The 18,134-nt window shown below is 49.3% G+C and overlaps 1 protein-coding gene across 1 annotated transcript; it reads right to left on the reverse strand.

The window, feature by feature from the left end:
- Positions 1-8,151: 8,151 nt before the first annotated feature.
- On the reverse strand, positions 8,152-15,627 carry LOC148265792 (uncharacterized). Its single transcript, XM_088220263.1, has 2 exons — positions 13,946-15,627; positions 8,152-8,373 (listed from the first exon to the last, which is right to left on the reverse strand). The coding sequence occupies exons 1-2, from the start codon at positions 15,390-15,392 to the stop codon at positions 8,315-8,317; spliced, it is 1,506 nt and encodes a 501-aa protein (XP_088076389.1). The 5' UTR covers positions 15,393-15,627; the 3' UTR covers positions 8,152-8,314.
- Positions 15,628-18,134: the final 2,507 nt, after the last annotated feature.

Below are 18,134 nucleotides of genomic sequence, written 5' to 3' on the forward strand. Positions count from 1 at the left end.
TCCTATGGCCAAATCGAAGCCGAAATCCCGGCCAAACGGCCGGAATACGCGGCCGAAGCCCAGCGGCACCGCCGCGCCCCCTCTCGGTTTTTGCCTCCGACGAGGCCCTTCCCGGCCTCCGTTCGATGCAATTTTTATATCACCGTGATCACCATTCTTTTCTCTACAGGTTGACCGAAGCCAAATCACCAAAACACGAACTTCGCCGGAGAGTCGCCGTACCCGAGAGCGCCGCCGCCGGTAAGCTCCGTTTTTCCGTGATTTTTTGGCCCCCCGAGGGCCCTAGGGTTGTTTTCTGACAAGGACCAATGCGAGTGTGGCCGAATTCGGCCAAAAACGGCCGAAAACAGTCAACCCGAGGCGACTCGCCGCCGCCAGCGGCGGCGCCGTCGCCGGAGCACGGCGGAGCCGCCGTGCCGGAGTTGCGATTTGGGCCGAAAGAGGCCCTGGGCCTAATTTGGATTTTTTTGGAACCCGTGCAGGTACTGTTAGCGTGTTTCAGTTCCCCGGGAAAAATTCAGGGGAAAATTAGGGACAGCCTGCAGGCGCACTGTGAATCGTATTCGGATCCCGAAAACAGGTAAGGACCCCTCACCCTATTTCCTATCACGGTATTAAAGTTCAAAATGATAAAACAGTATTTCTTGAATTAACGCATGTGTGAAATTGCTTAAGGTTGCTAATGGAGCCCGAGTCTAGTGTGATTGATGATTTACTGTTATTTGGCCTGTTTACAGCTTTAAATGCAAAATGAGGTTTGATGTGTTCATTTTACAGATTTGTGTGCATGCACTACGTTTTTATTAATTATGGGTTGAATGACTGAAAAACTGATACTGTATGTTGTCTGTTTGGTATGAATTACGATTTGCTTGTTTAAATGTGAATTGATGATGCTGATTGGGGAAAAGGAAAAATGAAAGATTGTGTAAACTGATAATTGTATTATGGGGGTCAGCCTGACTAGATATCCTGGGAGATGGTGGACGGACCGGGTCCGTAGGGAACCCTACCGGGATTGTGGTCTCACATGCCGGACGGGGTATGGAGATCTTATGGTTTTGGCGCCCATACCGGACGGGGTATGGGGACGGCCCGTTTCACCCTCATACCGGACGGGGTATTGAGGTTTATGGTTTTGGCGCCCATACCGGACGGGGTATGGGGACGGCCCGTTTCACCCTCATACCGGACGGGGTATTGAGGTTCATGGTTTTGGCGCCCATACCGGACGGGGTATGGGGACGGCCCTGGAAACTGATTATGAATGTTAAAGGTTAACGGGTAGCGGAACCCCTATGGACCCCCACGGATACTAGTAGGCTGGTAAATGAGAAAAAGATATGTTGTACAATGATTGAATTACAAGAGGCGTGATAAGTGTTATGTTTTACAGCTTAGATTATTCAATGATTGTGATAATGTTATTGTTTTTCTCATATTGTTTTCATAAATTCCACCAAGGTAAGTGGATGGTCAAAGTTTTATTATTGATAAAAGGTTTTGTTGTTAATAAACGAGTTTATTGTAAATTATGCTCCATTGGTCTTTTTGTGGTTTTTTACCCACCTTTATCTCCGTGACGGTGAGATATCGTGATGTTCTTACTGGGCTAGTGTAGCTCACTCCTTAATTAACCATTTCAGATCAGGAAGACATGGTTCCCGAGCCCGTTCCGCAGGAGGACGACGAAGGGGATGCCTAGAGACTCTGTAGTCATACGCATAGTTTTATTTTCGAGTTTCTTTCTTAGTTAGTTTAATCTTTTATATTTTAAGTACGTTTTTGGTTTTTCGTGTAAGGGATGTTAAATGAAATTTTGATCTCGCTTCCGCATTCGATATATTTAAATACTCATTTCATTTTAATATTTTCCGGGGCCGTTACAGTTGGTATCAGAGCCGCATTTCCTCGGACCCATCCCTTACACTATAGTCCTTTAAAGAAATACTCACCGATTGGTCGTTACTCAACCATTCCTTGTAAATGCCGGTACACAGAAATGAGGAGAGGAAGGCCCCCACTAAACCGAGCGGCCCAAGATAATTCGCTTCGGGAGGATTTGGACAGATTATATGAGATGGTGGAAGCTCTCGTAGCTGCTCAGCGAAGGCAAGAGGAGAGAAGGGAGTTACCCGGACCTCCTCCGTTAGCGCAGGTTGAGCCCCCGTTACAGCAGGCTGATCCCGAGCCACCCCGGCAGGAGCCTGTTCCTCCACAGTACCACCCGGCACCACAGCCGCGGTACGACCCGGTACCACAGCCACGGTACCAACAGGTACCGCCACAGCACATTCCAGTGCCCCCACCCCATCAGCAGGCGCCACCACAGGGTCCCCCAGTTCACCCTCAGCCGGCCCCAGTTCCTTTACCTCGGGACCCCGCTCCCTCCTTGATCGACCCTGGCTTCATAGAGAGGTACAGGAGACTGAACCCTTCTACTTTTTCGGGGGAATCCTCTTTTGAAGAGGCCCAATACTGGTTGGCGGAGACTGAGCGAGCCTTTGAGACCTTGGGAGTAATTCCTGAGCAGAGGGCTGCCATTGCCTCCTACATGCTGGTAGGGGAAGCAGTACGCTGGTGGGAGCTCAAGCGGGCCACCCTGCCTGTACCAGTTACTTGGGAGCAGTTCCTAGCGGCTTTCCATGCGGAGTATCTCCCTAAGCACATCCAACATTTAAAGGAAATTGAATTTGCTCAGTTGGTCCAGGGTAATATGACAGTGTCGGAGTATGCCCGCAAGTTCCTGGAGCTGGGCCGACATGCCCCGGAGACATTGTTGGATGAGGGCCGAAAGGCCAGGAAATTCCAGTGGGGTCTCCGCCCGGCGATCAGACAGCACTTGTTGGTGATGGAGCTCGAGACATATTCGGCAGTCCTGGCAAAGGCGCAGATCATAGAAAGGAGCTTCGACACCCGCCCTCAGCTAGCGGGAAGTTCCCGACCTTCAGCCCCGCTCCGCAGGCCAGCGCCTACCATGCCGGTCCAACCCAGCAAGAGACCCAGGCCTGCCGCTCAGGGCCCTCCTCAGGCTATGGGGGCAGCTCGTGGGAAGATCTGCCAGTACTGCGGCAGGGATCATGGGGACCGACCCTGCTACCGCCTCAACAACACCTGTCGCATATGCGGCAGTGCCCAGCACTATGCGAGGGAGTGTCCTAGGAACCAGAATCAAGGGAGGCCTCCAATCCAGGGCAGAGTTTACAACCTTACCCAGAAGGATGCCGATGCAGACCCGGACGTGGTACATGGTAAACCCAAGAAGGAAGTTTGTATCCAAGAGATTCCAGTAGTCCGAGACTTTCCAGACGTATTTCCGGATGAACTGCCCGGTCTACCAGGGGACAGAGAGGTCGAGTTCACCATAGACTTACAGCCAGGAACCCAACCCATCTCGGTAGCTCCTTACCGAATGAGCCGCATCGAGATGGAAGAGCTAAGGAAACAAATCACTGAGCTACAAAACAGTGGCTTCATTAGACACAGCATTTCCCCATGGGGTGCCGGGGTTACTTTTGCAAAGAAAGGAGATGGAACGTTGAGACTGTGTATTGATTATAGAAGGATAAACAAGGTAACAATTAAAAACAAGTACCCTCTCCCCCGGATTGATGACCTTTTCGATCAGTTGCAGGGTGCACAGGTCTTTTCTAAAATAGATCTACGATCAGGTTACCATCAGGTAAAAGTGAGAGCAGAAGACATCCCCAAGACGGCATTCCGAACCAGGTACGGACACTATGAGTTCCTGGTTATGCCGTTTGGGCTAACCAACGCCCCGGCCATCTTTATGGATCTAATGAACAGAATCTTCAGAGAGTTCTTGGATAAATTTGTCATCGTGTTCATCGATGATATCTTAGTCTACTCAAAAAGTAGAGAAGAACATGCTCATCATCTTGCCCAAGTCCTCCAGGTACTCAGGGAAAAGAAGTTGTATGCAAAGTTGAGCAAGTGTGGATTTTGGCTCGAGCAAACCGCCTTCCTAGGACATGTTATATCGAAGGAAGGGGTGTCGGTGAACCCCGAAAAGGTTGAAGCGGTACTTGGTTGGGAAAGGCTGACAACAGTTAAGGAAATTCGCAGTTTCCTAGGGATGGCGGGTTATTACCGCCGGTTTGTCGAAGGGTTCTCCAGTCTAGCGGCCCCTCTAACCCGACTCACAAAGAAGAATGCAAAGTTTGATTGGAATGAGAACTGCGAAAGGAGTTTTTCAGAATTGAAGAAGCGACTGACTACTGCACCCGTGCTGGCTCTACCGAGTGGATCAGGAGGGTATACAGTTTATAGTGATGCCTCCTATCTGGGCCTGGGTTGTGTCCTGATGCAGCATGGAAAGGTTATAACATATGGGTCTAGACAGCTAAAGAATCATGAGAAGAACTATCCTACCCATGACTTGGAGCTTGCCGCAATCATACACGCCTTGAAAATCTGGCGCCATTATTTGTATGGAGAGACCTTTCAGATCTACACTGATCATAAGAGTTTGAAGCACATCTTCACTCAGAAGGATCTCAACATGCGTCAGAGAAGGTGGATGGAACTCCTCAAGGACTATGATTGTGACATCCTATACCATCCAGGTAAGGGCAACGTAGTAGCCGATGCCCTCAGTAGGAAGAGTGCAGGCACCCTAGCCCATCTGATGGTTTCGGAATGCAGGTCCATTGGGGCTACGCAGCAGGTTCGACTGCAAGATCTGAAGAGGGCCACATGTTTGAGCCACCTAGCAGTCCAACCCGAGCTAATCCAAAGAATAAAGGAAGCCCAGTCAATCGACCCCGCGCTAGTAAACCGCAAGAAGGATGCAGAACAGGGAGTGAACTCAGAATTTCAGATCTCTGCCGACGGATTGATTCGTTTCAAGGACAGAATGTGTGTCCCAGACGACAATGAATTAAAAAGAGACATCATGACAGAGTCCCATAGTTCAAGGTTCGCCATGCATCCAGGAAGTACAAAAATGTACCAAACTATGCGACCCCGATTCTGGTGGAATGGGATGAAGAGAGATATAGCTGACTTTGTATCTAAGTGCTTGGTATGTCAGCAGGTCAAAGCAGAACATCAACGCCCAGGGGGGTTGCTTCAGCCTTTACCGATTCCAGAATGGAAGTGGGAACACATCACCATGGACTTCGTATCGGGACTACCAAAGGCACGATCGGGACACGATGCCATATGGGTAATTGTTGACCGACTCACTAAGTCTTCCCACTTCCTGGCCATCAGAATGACTGATTCGTTGGACAAGTTGGCAAGAATGTATGTCCGGGAAATAGTCAGACTGCATGGGGTCCCAGTAACAGTGGTATCCGACAGGGATCCCAGATTCACTTCTCGGTTTTGGAATAGTTTCCAGCAAGCTATGGGAACAAAGCTGTCGCTCAGTACTGCCTTCCACCCCCAAACCGATGGACAATCAGAGAGGACAATCCGTACGCTGGAGGATATGCTCCGAGCTTGTGTCCTTGACTCCGGAGGCCATTGGGACGACCATCTACCCCTGATAGAGTTTGCCTACAACAACAGTTACCAAGCAAGCATCGGCATGGCCCCATACGAGGCGTTATACGGGCGTCCGTGCAGGTCACCGATTTGTTGGGAGGAAGTGGGCGATAGAAGATTGTTTGGCCCGGATTTAGTGGAAGAAACCACGTCCAAGATAGTTAAGATCAAGAAGAACATCCAGACAGCTCAGAGTAGGCAAAAGAGCTATGCTGATACCCGAAGGAGGGACCTGGCCTTTGAGAAAGGTGACCGGGTGTTTCTTAAAGTCACCCCCTTCAAGGGAATTAGTAGGTTCGGCAGAAGGGGAAAATTAAACCCCAGATACATTGGACCCTTTGAAATCTTAGACAAGATTGGTACCACTGCCTACAGACTTGCACTGCCCCCTGAGCTCTCCCGGGTTCACAATGTGTTTCATGTATCTATGCTGCGCAAGTACAATCCGGACCCTTCTCATGTCGTGGCTCATGAACCGCTCTCACTCCGAGAGGACTTGTCTTATGAAGAAGTACCGGTCAGTATCACGGACCGAGAAAGCAGAATACTCCGTAACCGGGAAATATCATTTGTAAAAGTCTTGTGGCAGAACCACACGCCTAGGGAGGCGACTTGGGAGCTGGAATCAGAATTTAGGGCCCAATATCCTCATCTGTTTGATCAAGAGTAATGAGGCAAATTTGGGGACCAAATTTCTTTATGGGGGGGAGAGTTGTAGCACCCGGAAAGGAGGAGAAAAAAAAAAAAAAAAAAAAAAAAAAAAAAAAAAAGGGGCGGCCACGTCAGCAGCCACGTCAGCAGGCCCGGTCAGCAGTCCCGGCCAACCAGGGCCTGCCACGTGGCAAGACCGCGTCACTCCAAAAGGAGCCACGCTGGCGATCCGCGTGGGTGCGATCCGACGGCCCAGATCAATCACGCGATCGGATGGCCCAGATTCAATCGCACGGACGGCCCAGATTCAATCAAAAACGAACGGCCCAGATTAAAACAAAATGAACGACTGTGATCAAAAGGCAAGGGGTTATAAATAGAACCTCCACACCAGACCACAAACCCTAGCCGCCAGCCGCTCGCCGGAGAAGACGAACCAGAGGCCGACCGCCGCCACCCGCCGCCACTCGCCGCCGCACCGGGGAAATTTCCGACCGCCGATCGAGGTAAATTTCATACCCCCGACTCGTTTTTCCCCACTGATTCCTCCTATGGCCAAATCGAAGCCGAAATCCCGGCCAAACGGCCGGAATACGCGGCCGAAGCCCAGCGGCACTGCCGCGCCCCCTCTCGGTTTTTGCCTCCGACGAGGCCCTTCCCGGCCTCCGTTCGATGCAATTTTTATATCACCGTGATCACCATTCTTTTCTCTACAGGTTGACCAAAGCCAAATCACCAAAACACGAACTTCGCCGGAGAGTCGCCGTACCCGAGAGCGCCGCCGCCGGTAAGCTCCGTTTTTCCGTGATTTTTTGGCCCCCCGAGGGCCCTAGGGTTGTTTTCTGACAAGGACCAATGCGAGTGTGGCCGAATTCGGCCAAAAACGGCCGAAAACAGTCAACCCGAGGCGACTCGCCGCCGCCAGCGGCGGCGCCGTCGCCGGAGCACGGCGGAGCCGCCGTGCCAGAGTTGCGATTTGGGCCGAAAGAGGCCCTGGGCCTAATTTAGATTTTTTTGGAACCCGTGCAGGTACTGTTAGCGTGTTTCAGTTCCCCGGGAAAAATTCAGGGGAAAATTAGGGACAGCCTGCAGGCGCACTGTGAATCGTATTCGGATCCCGAAAACAGGTAAGGACCCCTCACCCTATTTCCTATCACGGTATTAAAGTTCAAAATGATAAAACAGTATTTCTTGAATTAACGCATGTGTGAAATTGCTTAAGGTTGCTAATGGAGCCCGAGTCTAGTGTGATTGATGATTTACTGTTATTTGGCCTGTTTACAGCTTTAAATGCAAAATGAGGTTTGATGTGTTCATTTTACAGATTTGTGTGCATGCACTACGTTTTTATTAATTATGGGTTGAATGACTGAAAAACTGATACTGTATGTTGTCTGTTTGGTATGAATTACGATTTGCTTGTTTAAATGTGAATTGATGATGCTGATTGGGGAAAAGGAAAAATGAAAGATTGTGTAAACTGATAATTGTATTATGGGGGTCAGCCTGACTAGATATCCTGGGAGATGGTGGACGGACCGGGTCCGTAGGGAACCCTACCGGGATTGTGGTCTCACATGCCGGACGGGGTATGGAGATCTTATGGTTTTGGCGCCCATACCGGACGGGGTATGGGGACGGCCCGTTTCACCCTCATACCGGACGGGGTATTGAGGTTTATGGTTTTGGCGCCCATACCGGACGGGGTATGGGGACGGCCCGTTTCACCCTCATACCGGACGGGGTATTGAGGTTCATGGTTTTGGCGCCCATACCGGACGGGGTATGGGGACGGCCCTGGAAACTGATTATGAATGTTAAAGGTTAACGGGTAGCGGAACCCCTATGGACCCCCACGGATACTAGTAGGCTGGTAAATGAGAAAAAGATATGTTGTACAATGATTGAATTACAAGAGGCGTGATAAGTGTTATGTTTTACAGCTTAGATTATTCAATGATTGTGATAATGTAACGGCCCCGGAAAATATTAAAATGAAATGAGTATTTAAATATATCGAATGCGGAAGCGAGATCAAAATTTCATTTAACATCCCTTACACGAAAAACCAAAAACGTACTTAAAATATAAAAGATTAAACTAACTAAGAAAGAAACTCGAAAATAAAACTATGCGTATGACTACAGAGTCTCTAGGCATCCCCTTCGTCGTCCTCCTGCGGAACGGGCTCGGGAACCATGTCTTCCTGATCTGAAATGGTTAATTAAGGAGTGAGCTACACTAGCCCAGTAAGAACATCACGATATCTCACCGTCACGGAGATAAAGGTGGGTAAAAAAAAAACCACAAAAAGACCAATGGAGCATAATTTACAATAAACTCGTTTATTAACAACAAAACCTTTTATCAATAATAAAACTTTGACCATCCACTTACCTTGGTGGAATTTATGAAAACAATATGAGAAAAACAATAACATTATCATAATCATTGAATAATCTAAGCTGTAAAACATAACACTTATCACGCCTCTTGTAATTCAATCATTGTACAACATATCTTTTTCTCATTTACCAGCCTACTAGTATCCGTGGGGGTCCATAGGGGTTCCGCTACCCGTTAACCTTTAACATTCATAATCAGTTTCCAGGGCCGTCCCCATACCCCGTCCGGTATGGGCGCCAAAACCATGAACCTCAATACCCCGTCCGGTATGAGGGTGAAACGGGCCGTCCCCATACCCCGTCCGGTATGGGCGCCAAAACCATAAACCTCAATACCCCGTCCGGTATGAGGGTGAAACGGGCCGTCCCCATACCCCGTCCGGTATGGGCGCCAAAACCATAAGATCTCCATACCCCGTCCGGCATGTGAGACCACAATCCCGGTAGGGTTCCCTACGGACCCGGTCCGTCCACCATCTCCCAGGATATCTAGTCAGGCTGACCCCCATAATACAATTATCAGTTTACACAATCTTTCATTTTTCCTTTTCCCCAATCAGCATCATCAATTCACATTTAAACAAGCAAATCGTAATTCATACCAAACAGACAACATACAGTATCAGTTTTTTCAGTCATTCAACCCATAATTTATAAAAACGTAGTGCATGCACACAAATCTGTAAAATGAACACATCAAACCTCATTTTGCATTTAAAGCTGTAAACAGGCCAAATAACAGTAAATCATCAATCACACTAGACTCGGGCTCCATTAGCAACCTTAAGCAATTTCACACATGCGTTAATTCAAGAAATACTGTTTTATCATTTTGAACTTTAATACCGTGATAGGAAATAGGGTGAGGGGTCCTTACTTGTTTTCGAGATCCGAATACGATTCACAGTGCGCCTGCAGGCCTTCCCTAATTTTCCCTGAATTTTTCCCGGGGAACTGAAACACACTAACAATACCTGCACGTGTTCCAAAAAAAATCCAAATTAGGCCCAGGGCCCCTTTCGGACCAAATCGCAACTCCGGCACGGCGGCTCCGCCGTGCTCCGGCGACGGCACCGCCGCTGGCGGCGGCGAGTCGCCTCGGGTTGACTGTTTTCGGCCGTTTTCGGCCGAATTCGGCCACACTCGCATTGGTCCTTGTCAGAAAACAGCCCTAGGGCCCTCGGGGGGCCAAAAATCACGGAAAAAACGGAGCTTACCGGCGGCGGCGCTCTCGGGTGCAGCGGCTCTCCGGCGAGGTTCGTGTTTTGGTGATTCGGCTCCGGTCAACCTGTAGAGAAAAGAATGGTGATCACGGTGATATAAAAATTGCATCGAACGGAGGCCGGGAAGGGCCTCGTCGGAGGCAAAAACCGAGAGGGGGCGCGGCGGCGCCGCTGGGCTTCGGCCGCGTATTCCGGCCGTTTGGCCGGGATTTCGGTTTCGATTTGGCCATAGGAGGAATCAGTGCGGAAAAACGAGTCGGGGGTATGAAATTTACCTCGATCGGCGGTCGGAAATTTCCCCGGTGCGGCGGCGAGTGGCGGCGGGTGGCGGCGGTCGGCCTCTGGTTCGTCTTCTCCGGCGAGCGGCTGGCGGCTAGGGTTTGTGGTCTGGTGTGGGGGTTCTATTTATAACCCCTTGCCTTTTGATCACAGCCGTTCATTTTGTTTTAATCTGGGCCGTTCGTTTTTGATTGAATCTGGGCCGTCCGTGCGATTGAATCTGGGCCGTCCGATCGCGTGATTGATCTGGGCCGTCGGATCGCACCCACGCGGATCGCCAACGTGGCTCCTTTCGGAGTGACGCGATCTTGCCACGTGGCAGGCACTGGTTGGCCGGGACTGCTGACGTGGCTGCTGACGCGGCTGCTGACGTGGCCCCCTTTTTTTTTTTTTTTTTTTTTTTTTTTTTTTTTTTTTTTTTTTTTTTTTTTTTTTCTTCCCCTCCTCCTTTCCGGGTGCTACAACTCTCCCCCCCATAAAGAAATTTGGTCCCCAAATTTGCCTCATTACTCTTGATCAAACAGATGAGGATATTGGGCCCTAAATTCTGATTCCAGCTCCCAAGTCGCCTCCCTAGGCGTGTGGTTCTGCCACAAGACTTTTACAAATGATATTTCCCGGTTACGGAGTATTCTGCTTTCTCGGTCTGTGATACTGACCGGTACTTCTTCATAAGACAAGTCCTCTCGGAGTGAAAGCGGTTCATGAGCCACGACATGAGAAGGGTCCGGATTGTACTTGCGCAGCATAGATACATGAAGCACATTGTGAACCCGGGAGAGCTCAGGGGGCAGTGCAAGTCTGTAGGCAGTGGTACCAATCTTGTCTAAGATTTCAAAGGGTCCAATGTATCTGGGGTTTAATTTTCCCCTTCTGCCGAACCTACTAATTCCCTTGAAGGGGGTGACTTTAAGAAACACACGGTCACCTTTCTCAAAGGCCAGGTCTCTCCTCCGGGTATCAGCATAGCTCTTTTGCCTACTCTGAGCTGTCTGGATGTTCTTCTTGATCTTAACTATCTTGGACGTGGTTTCTTCCACCAAATCCGGGCCAAACAATCTTCTATCGCCCACTTCCTCCCAACAAATCGGTGACCTGCACGGACGCCCGTATAGCGCCTCGTATGGGGCCATGCCGATGCTTGCTTGGTAACTGTTGTTGTAGGCAAACTCTATCAGGGGTAGGTGGTCGTCCCAATGGCCTCCGGAGTCAAGGACACAAGCTCGGAGCATATCCTCCAGCGTACGGATTGTCCTCTCTGATTGTCCATCGGTTTGGGGGTGGAAGGCAGTACTGAGGGACAGCTTTGTTCCCATAGCTTGCTGGAAACTATTCCAAAACCGAGAAGTGAATCTGGGATCCCTGTCGGATACCACTGTTACTGGGACCCCATGCAGTCTGACTATTTCCCGGACATACATTCTTGCCAACTTGTCCAACGAATCAGTCATCCTGATGGCCAGGAAGTGGGAAGACTTAGTGAGTCGGTCAACAATTACCCATATGGCATCGTGTCCCGATCGTGCCTTGGGTAGTCCCGATACGAAGTCCATGGTGATGTGTTCCCACTTCCATTCTGGAATCGGTAAAGGCTGAAGCAACCCCCCTGGGCGTTGATGTTCTGCTTTGACCTGCTGACATACCAAGCACTTAGATACAAAGTCGGCTATATCTCTCTTCATCCCATTCCACCAGAATCGGGGTCGCATAGTTTGGTACATTTTTGTACTTCCTGGATGCATGGCGAACCTTGAACTATGGGACTCTGTCATGATGTCTCTTTTTAATTCATTGTCGTCTGGGACACACATTCTGTCCTTGAAACGAATCAATCCGTCGGCAGAGATCTGAAATTCTGAGTTCACTCCCTGTTCTGCATCCTTCTTGCGGTTTACTAGGGCGGGGTCGATTGACTGGGCTTCCTTTATTCTTTGGATTAACTCGGGTTGGACTGCTAGGTGGCTCAAACATGTGGCCCTTTTCAGATCTTGCAGTCGAACCTGCTGCGTAGCCCCAATGGACCTGCATTCCGAAACCATCAGATGGGCTAGGGTGCCTGCACTCTTCCTACTGAGGGCATCGGCTACTACGTTGCCCTTACCTGGATGGTATAGGATGTCACAATCATAGTCCTTGAGGAGTTCCATCCACCTTCTCTGACGCATGTTGAGATCCTTCTGAGTGAAGATGTGCTTCAAGCTCTTATGATCGGTGTAGATCTGAAAGGTCTCTCCATACAAATAATGGCGCCAGATTTTCAAGGCGTGTATGATTGCGGCAAGCTCCAAATCATGGGTAGGATAGTTCTTCTCATGATTCTTTAGCTGTCTAGACCCATATGCTATAACCTTTCCATGCTGCATCAGGACACAACCCAGGCCCAGATAGGAGGCATCACTATAAACTGTATACCCTCCTGATCCACTCGGTAGAGCCAGCACGGGTGCAGTAGTCAGTCGCTTCTTCAACTCTGAAAAACTCCTTTCGCAGTTCTCATTCCAATCAAACTTTGCATTCTTCTTTGTGAGTCGGGTTAGAGGGGCCGCTAGACTGGAGAACCCTTCGACAAACCGGCGGTAATAACCCGCCATCCCTAGGAAACTGCGAATTTCCTTAACTGTTGTCAGCCTTTCCCAACCAAGTACCGCTTCAACCTTTTCGGGGTTCACCGACACCCCTTCCTTCGATATAACATGTCCTAGGAAGGCGGTTTGCTCGAGCCAAAATCCACACTTGCTCAACTTTGCATACAACTTCTTTTCCCTGAGTACCTGGAGGACTTGGGCAAGATGATGAGCATGTTCTTCTCTACTTTTTGAGTAGACTAAGATATCATCGATGAACACGATGACAAATTTATCCAAGAACTCTCTGAAGATTCTGTTCATTAGATCCATAAAGATGGCCGGGGCGTTGGTTAGCCCAAACGGCATAACCAGGAACTCATAGTGTCCGTACCTGGTTCGGAATGCCGTCTTGGGGATGTCTTCTGCTCTCACTTTTACCTGATGGTAACCTGATCGTAGATCTATTTTAGAAAAGACCTGTGCACCCTGCAACTGATCGAAAAGGTCATCAATCCGGGGGAGAGGGTACTTGTTTTTAATTGTTACCTTGTTTATCCTTCTATAATCAATACACAGTCTCAACGTTCCATCTCCTTTCTTTGCAAAAGTAACCCCGGCACCCCATGGGGAAATGCTGTGTCTAATGAAGCCACTGTTTTGTAGCTCAGTGATTTGTTTCCTTAGCTCTTCCATCTCGATGCGGCTCATTCGGTAAGGAGCTACCGAGATGGGTTGGGTTCCTGGCTGTAAGTCTATGGTGAACTCGACCTCTCTGTCCCCTGGTAGACCGGGCAGTTCATCCGGAAATACGTCTGGAAAGTCTCGGACTACTGGAATCTCTTGGATACAAACTTCCTTCTTGGGTTTACCTAGTTAGGGAAAATACAATATCAACGCACTGGGAATTAAGAAGAAAAGAATTTGTCATTAGGGAGAATCAGTACCGAATAATTTTATTAACTTGTGAATGGTTCCTCGTTGGGAGGATTAAATACAATCTTTTTATTAAAGCAGTCTATGGTGGCGTGATACGCCGCCAGCCAATCCATTCCTAGGATTACATCAAAATCCCCTGTGTCTAACCCTATCAGGTCTACCCTCAATTTCCTATCTGCTATCTCCACGGCACATGCCCTGTAGACAACCTCTCCTAGTAATGTCTCCCCCCCAGCGGTAGATACAAACAATAATGAATCAAGTCTATCAGGTGGTACACAAATTTTGGAAGCAAGAACATGTGAAATAAAAGAATGTGATGCACCAGTATCAAACAAAATATGAGCAATGTGGCCAGAGATAGTATACATACCATGTACCACGTCCGGGTCTGCATCGGCATCCTTCTGGGTAAGGTTGTAAACTCTGCCCTGGATTGGAGGCCTCCCTTGATTCTGGTTCCTAGGACACTCCCTCGCATAGTGCTGGGTACTGCCGCATATGCGACAGGTGTTGTTGAGGCGGTAGCAGGGTCGGTCCCCATGATCCCTGCCGCAGTACTGGCAGATCTTCCCACGAGCTGCCCCCATAGCCTGAGGAGGGCCCCGAGCGGCAGGCCTGGGTCTCTTGCTGGGTTGGACCGGCATGGTAGGCGCTGGCCTGCGGAGCGGGGCTGAAGGTCGGGAACTTCCCGCTAGCTGAGGGCGGGTGTCGAAGCTCCTTTCTATGATCTGCGCCTTTGCCAGGACTGCCGAATATGTCTCGAGCTCCATCACCAACAAGTGCTGTCTGATCGCCGGGCGGAGACCCCACTGGAATTTCCTGGCCTTTCGGCCCTCATCCAACAATGTCTCCGGGGCATGTCGGCCCAGCTCCAGGAACTTGCGGGCATACTCCGACACTGTCATATTACCCTGGACCAACTGAGCAAATTCAATTTCCTTTAAATGTTGGATGTGCTTAGGGAGATACTCCGCATGGAAAGCCGCTAGGAACTGCTCCCAAGTAACTGGTACAGGCAGGGTGGCCCGCTTGAGCTCCCACCAGCGTACTGCTTCCCCTACCAGCATGTAGGAGGCAATGGCAGCCCTCTGCTCAGGAATTACTCCCAAGGTCTCAAAGGCTCGCTCAGTCTCCGCCAACCAGTATTGGGCCTCTTCAAAAGAGGATTCCCCCGAAAAAGTAGAAGGGTTCAGTCTCCTGTACCTCTCTATGAAGCCAGGGTCGATCAAGGAGGGAGCGGGGTCCCGAGGTAAAGGAACTGGGGCCGGCTGAGGGTGAACTGGGGGACCCTGTGGTGGCGCCTGCTGATGGGGTGGGGGCACTGGAATGTGCTGTGGCGGTACCTGTTGGTACCGTGGCTGTGGTACCGGGTCGTACCGCGGCTGTGGTGCCGGGTGGCACTGTGGAGGAACAGGCTCCTGCCGGGGTGGCTCGGGATCAGCCTGCTGTAACGGGGGCTCAACCTGCGCTAGCGGAGGAGGTCCGGGTAACTCCCTTCTCTCCTCTTGCCTTCGCTGAGCAGCTACGAGAGCTTCCACCATCTCATATAATCTGTCCAAATCCTCCCGAAGCGAATTATCTTGGGCCGCTCGGTTTAGTGGGGGCCTTCCTCTCCTCATTTCTGTGTACCTGCATTTACAAGGAATGGTTGAGTAACGACCAATCGGTGAGTATTTCTTTAAAGGACTATAGTGTAAGGGATGGGTCCGAGGAAATGCGGCTCTGATACCAACTGTAACGGCCCCGGAAAATATTAAAATGAAATGAGTATTTAAATATATCGAATGCGGAAGCGAGATCAAAATTTCATTTAACATCCCTTACACGAAAAACCAAAAACGTACTTAAAATATAAAAGATTAAACTAACTAAGAAAGAAACTCGAAAATAAAACTATGCGTATGACTACAGAGTCTCTAGGCATCCCCTTCGTCGTCCTCCTGCGGAACGGGCTCGGGAACCATGTCTTCCTGATCTGAAATGGTTAATTAAGGAGTGAGCTACACTAGCCCAGTAAGAACATCACGATATCTCACCGTCACGGAGATAAAGGTGGGTAAAAAAAAAAACCACAAAAAGACCAATGGAGCATAATTTACAATAAACTCGTTTATTAACAACAAAACCTTTTATCAATAATAAAACTTTGACCATCCACTTACCTTGGTGGAATTTATGAAAACAATATGAGAAAAACAATAACATTATCATAATCATTGAATAATCTAAGCTGTAAAACATAACACTTATCACGCCTCTTGTAATTCAATCATTGTACAACATATCTTTTTCTCATTTACCAGCCTACTAGTATCCGTGGGGGTCCATAGGGGTTCCGCTACCCGTTAACCTTTAACATTCATAATCAGTTTCCAGGGCCGTCCCCATACCCCGTCCGGTATGGGCGCCAAAACCATGAACCTCAATACCCCGTCCGGTATGAGGGTGAAACGGGCCGTCCCCATACCCCGTCCGGTATGGGCGCCAAAACCATAAACCTCAATACCCCGTCCGGTATGAGGGTGAAACGGGCCGTCCCCATACCCCGTCCGGTATGGGCGCCAAAACCATAAGATCTCCATACCCCGTCCGGCATGTGAGACCACAATCCCGGTAGGGTTCCCTACGGACCCGGTCCGTCCACCATCTCCCAGGATATCTAGTCAGGCTGACCCCCATAATACAATTATCAGTTTACACAATCTTTCATTTTTCCTTTTCCCCAATCAGCATCATCAATTCACATTTAAACAAGCAAATCGTAATTCATACCAAACAGACAACATACAGTATCAGTTTTTTCAGTCATTCAACCCATAATTTATAAAAACGTAGTGCATGCACACAAATCTGTAAAATGAACACATCAAACCTCATTTTGCATTTAAAGCTGTAAACAGGCCAAATAACAGTAAATCATCAATCACACTAGACTCGGGCTCCATTAGCAACCTTAAGCAATTTCACACATGCGTTAATTCAAGAAATACTGTTTTATCATTTTGAACTTTAATACCGTGATAGGAAATAGGGTGAGGGGTCCTTACTTGTTTTCGAGATCCGAATACGATTCACAGTGCGCCTGCAGGCCTTCCCTAATTTTCCCTGAATTTTTCCCGGGGAACTGAAACACACTAACAATACCTGCACGTGTTCCAAAAAAAATCCAAATTAGGCCCAGGGCCCCTTTCGGACCAAATCGCAACTCCGGCACGGCGGCTCCGCCGTGCTCCGGCGACGGCACCGCCGCTGGCGGCGGCGAGTCGCCTCGGGTTGACTGTTTTCGGCCGTTTTCGGCCGAATTCGGCCACACTCGCATTGGTCCTTGTCAGAAAACAGCCCTAGGGCCCTCGGGGGGCCAAAAATCACGGAAAAAACGGAGCTTACCGGCGGCGGCGCTCTCGGGTGCAGCGGCTCTCCGGCGAGGTTCGTGTTTTGGTGATTCGGCTCCGGTCAACCTGTAGAGAAAAGAATGGTGATCACGGTGATATAAAAATTGCATCGAACGGAGGCCGGGAAGGGCCTCGTCGGAGGCAAAAACCGAGAGGGGGCGCGGCGGCGCCGCTGGGCTTCGGCCGCGTATTCCGGCCGTTTGGCCGGGATTTCGGTTTCGATTTGGCCATAGGAGGAATCAGTGCGGAAAAACGAGTCGGGGGTATGAAATTTACCTCGATCGGCGGTCGGAAATTTCCCCGGTGCGGCGGCGAGTGGCGGCGGGTGGCGGCGGTCGGCCTCTGGTTCGTCTTCTCCGGCGAGCGGCTGGCGGCTAGGGTTTGTGGTCTGGTGTGGGGGTTCTATTTATAACCCCTTGCCTTTTGATCACAGCCGTTCATTTTGTTTTAATCTGGGCCGTTCGTTTTTGATTGAATCTGGGCCGTCCGTGCGATTGAATCTGGGCCGTCCGATCGCGTGATTGATCTGGGCCGTCGGATCGCACCCACGCGGATCGCCAACGTGGCTCCTTTCGGAGTGACGCGATCTTGCCACGTGGCAGGCACTGGTTGGCCGGGACTGCTGACGTGGCTGCTGACGTGGCCCCCTTTTTTTTTTTTTTTTTTTTTTTTTTTTTTTTTTTTTTTTTTTTTTTTTTTTTTTTCTTCCCCTCCTCCTTTCCGGGTGCTACAGATAATGTTATTGTTTTTCTCATATTGTTTTCATAAATTCCACCAAGGTAAGTGGATGGTCAAAGTTTTATTATTGATAAAAGGTTTTGTTGTTAATAAACGAGTTTATTGTAAATTATGCTCCATTGGTCTTTTTGTAGTTTTTTACCCACCTTTATCTCCGTGACGGTGAGATATCGTGATGTTCTTACTGGGCTAGTGTAGCTCACTCCTTAATTAACCATTTCAGATCAGGAAGACATGGTTCCCGAGCCCGTTCCGCAGGAGGACGACGAAGGGGATGCCTAGAGACTCTGTAGTCATACGCATAGTTTTATTTTCGAGTTTCTTTCTTAGTTAGTTTAATCTTTTATATTTTAAGTACGTTTTTGGTTTTTCGTGTAAGGGATGTTAAATGAAATTTTGATCTCGCTTCCGCATTCGATATATTTAAAT

Source organism: Carica papaya, chromosome 5 (assembly GCF_054855325.1).
Source record: "Carica papaya isolate Zhongbai chromosome 5, ASM5485532v1, whole genome shotgun sequence".
Lineage (NCBI taxonomy): Eukaryota > Viridiplantae > Streptophyta > Magnoliopsida > Brassicales > Caricaceae > Carica > Carica papaya.

Coding starts and splice junctions, on each gene's coding strand:
- LOC148265792 (XM_088220263.1), bottom strand. CDS start 15,392: ATGTTAAATGAAATTTTGATCTCGCTTCCGCATTCGATATATTTAAAT. Junction 8,374..13,945: donor AGACCCGGACGTGGTACATG/GTATGTATACTA, acceptor TAACCATTTCAG/ATCAGGAAGACATGGTTCCC.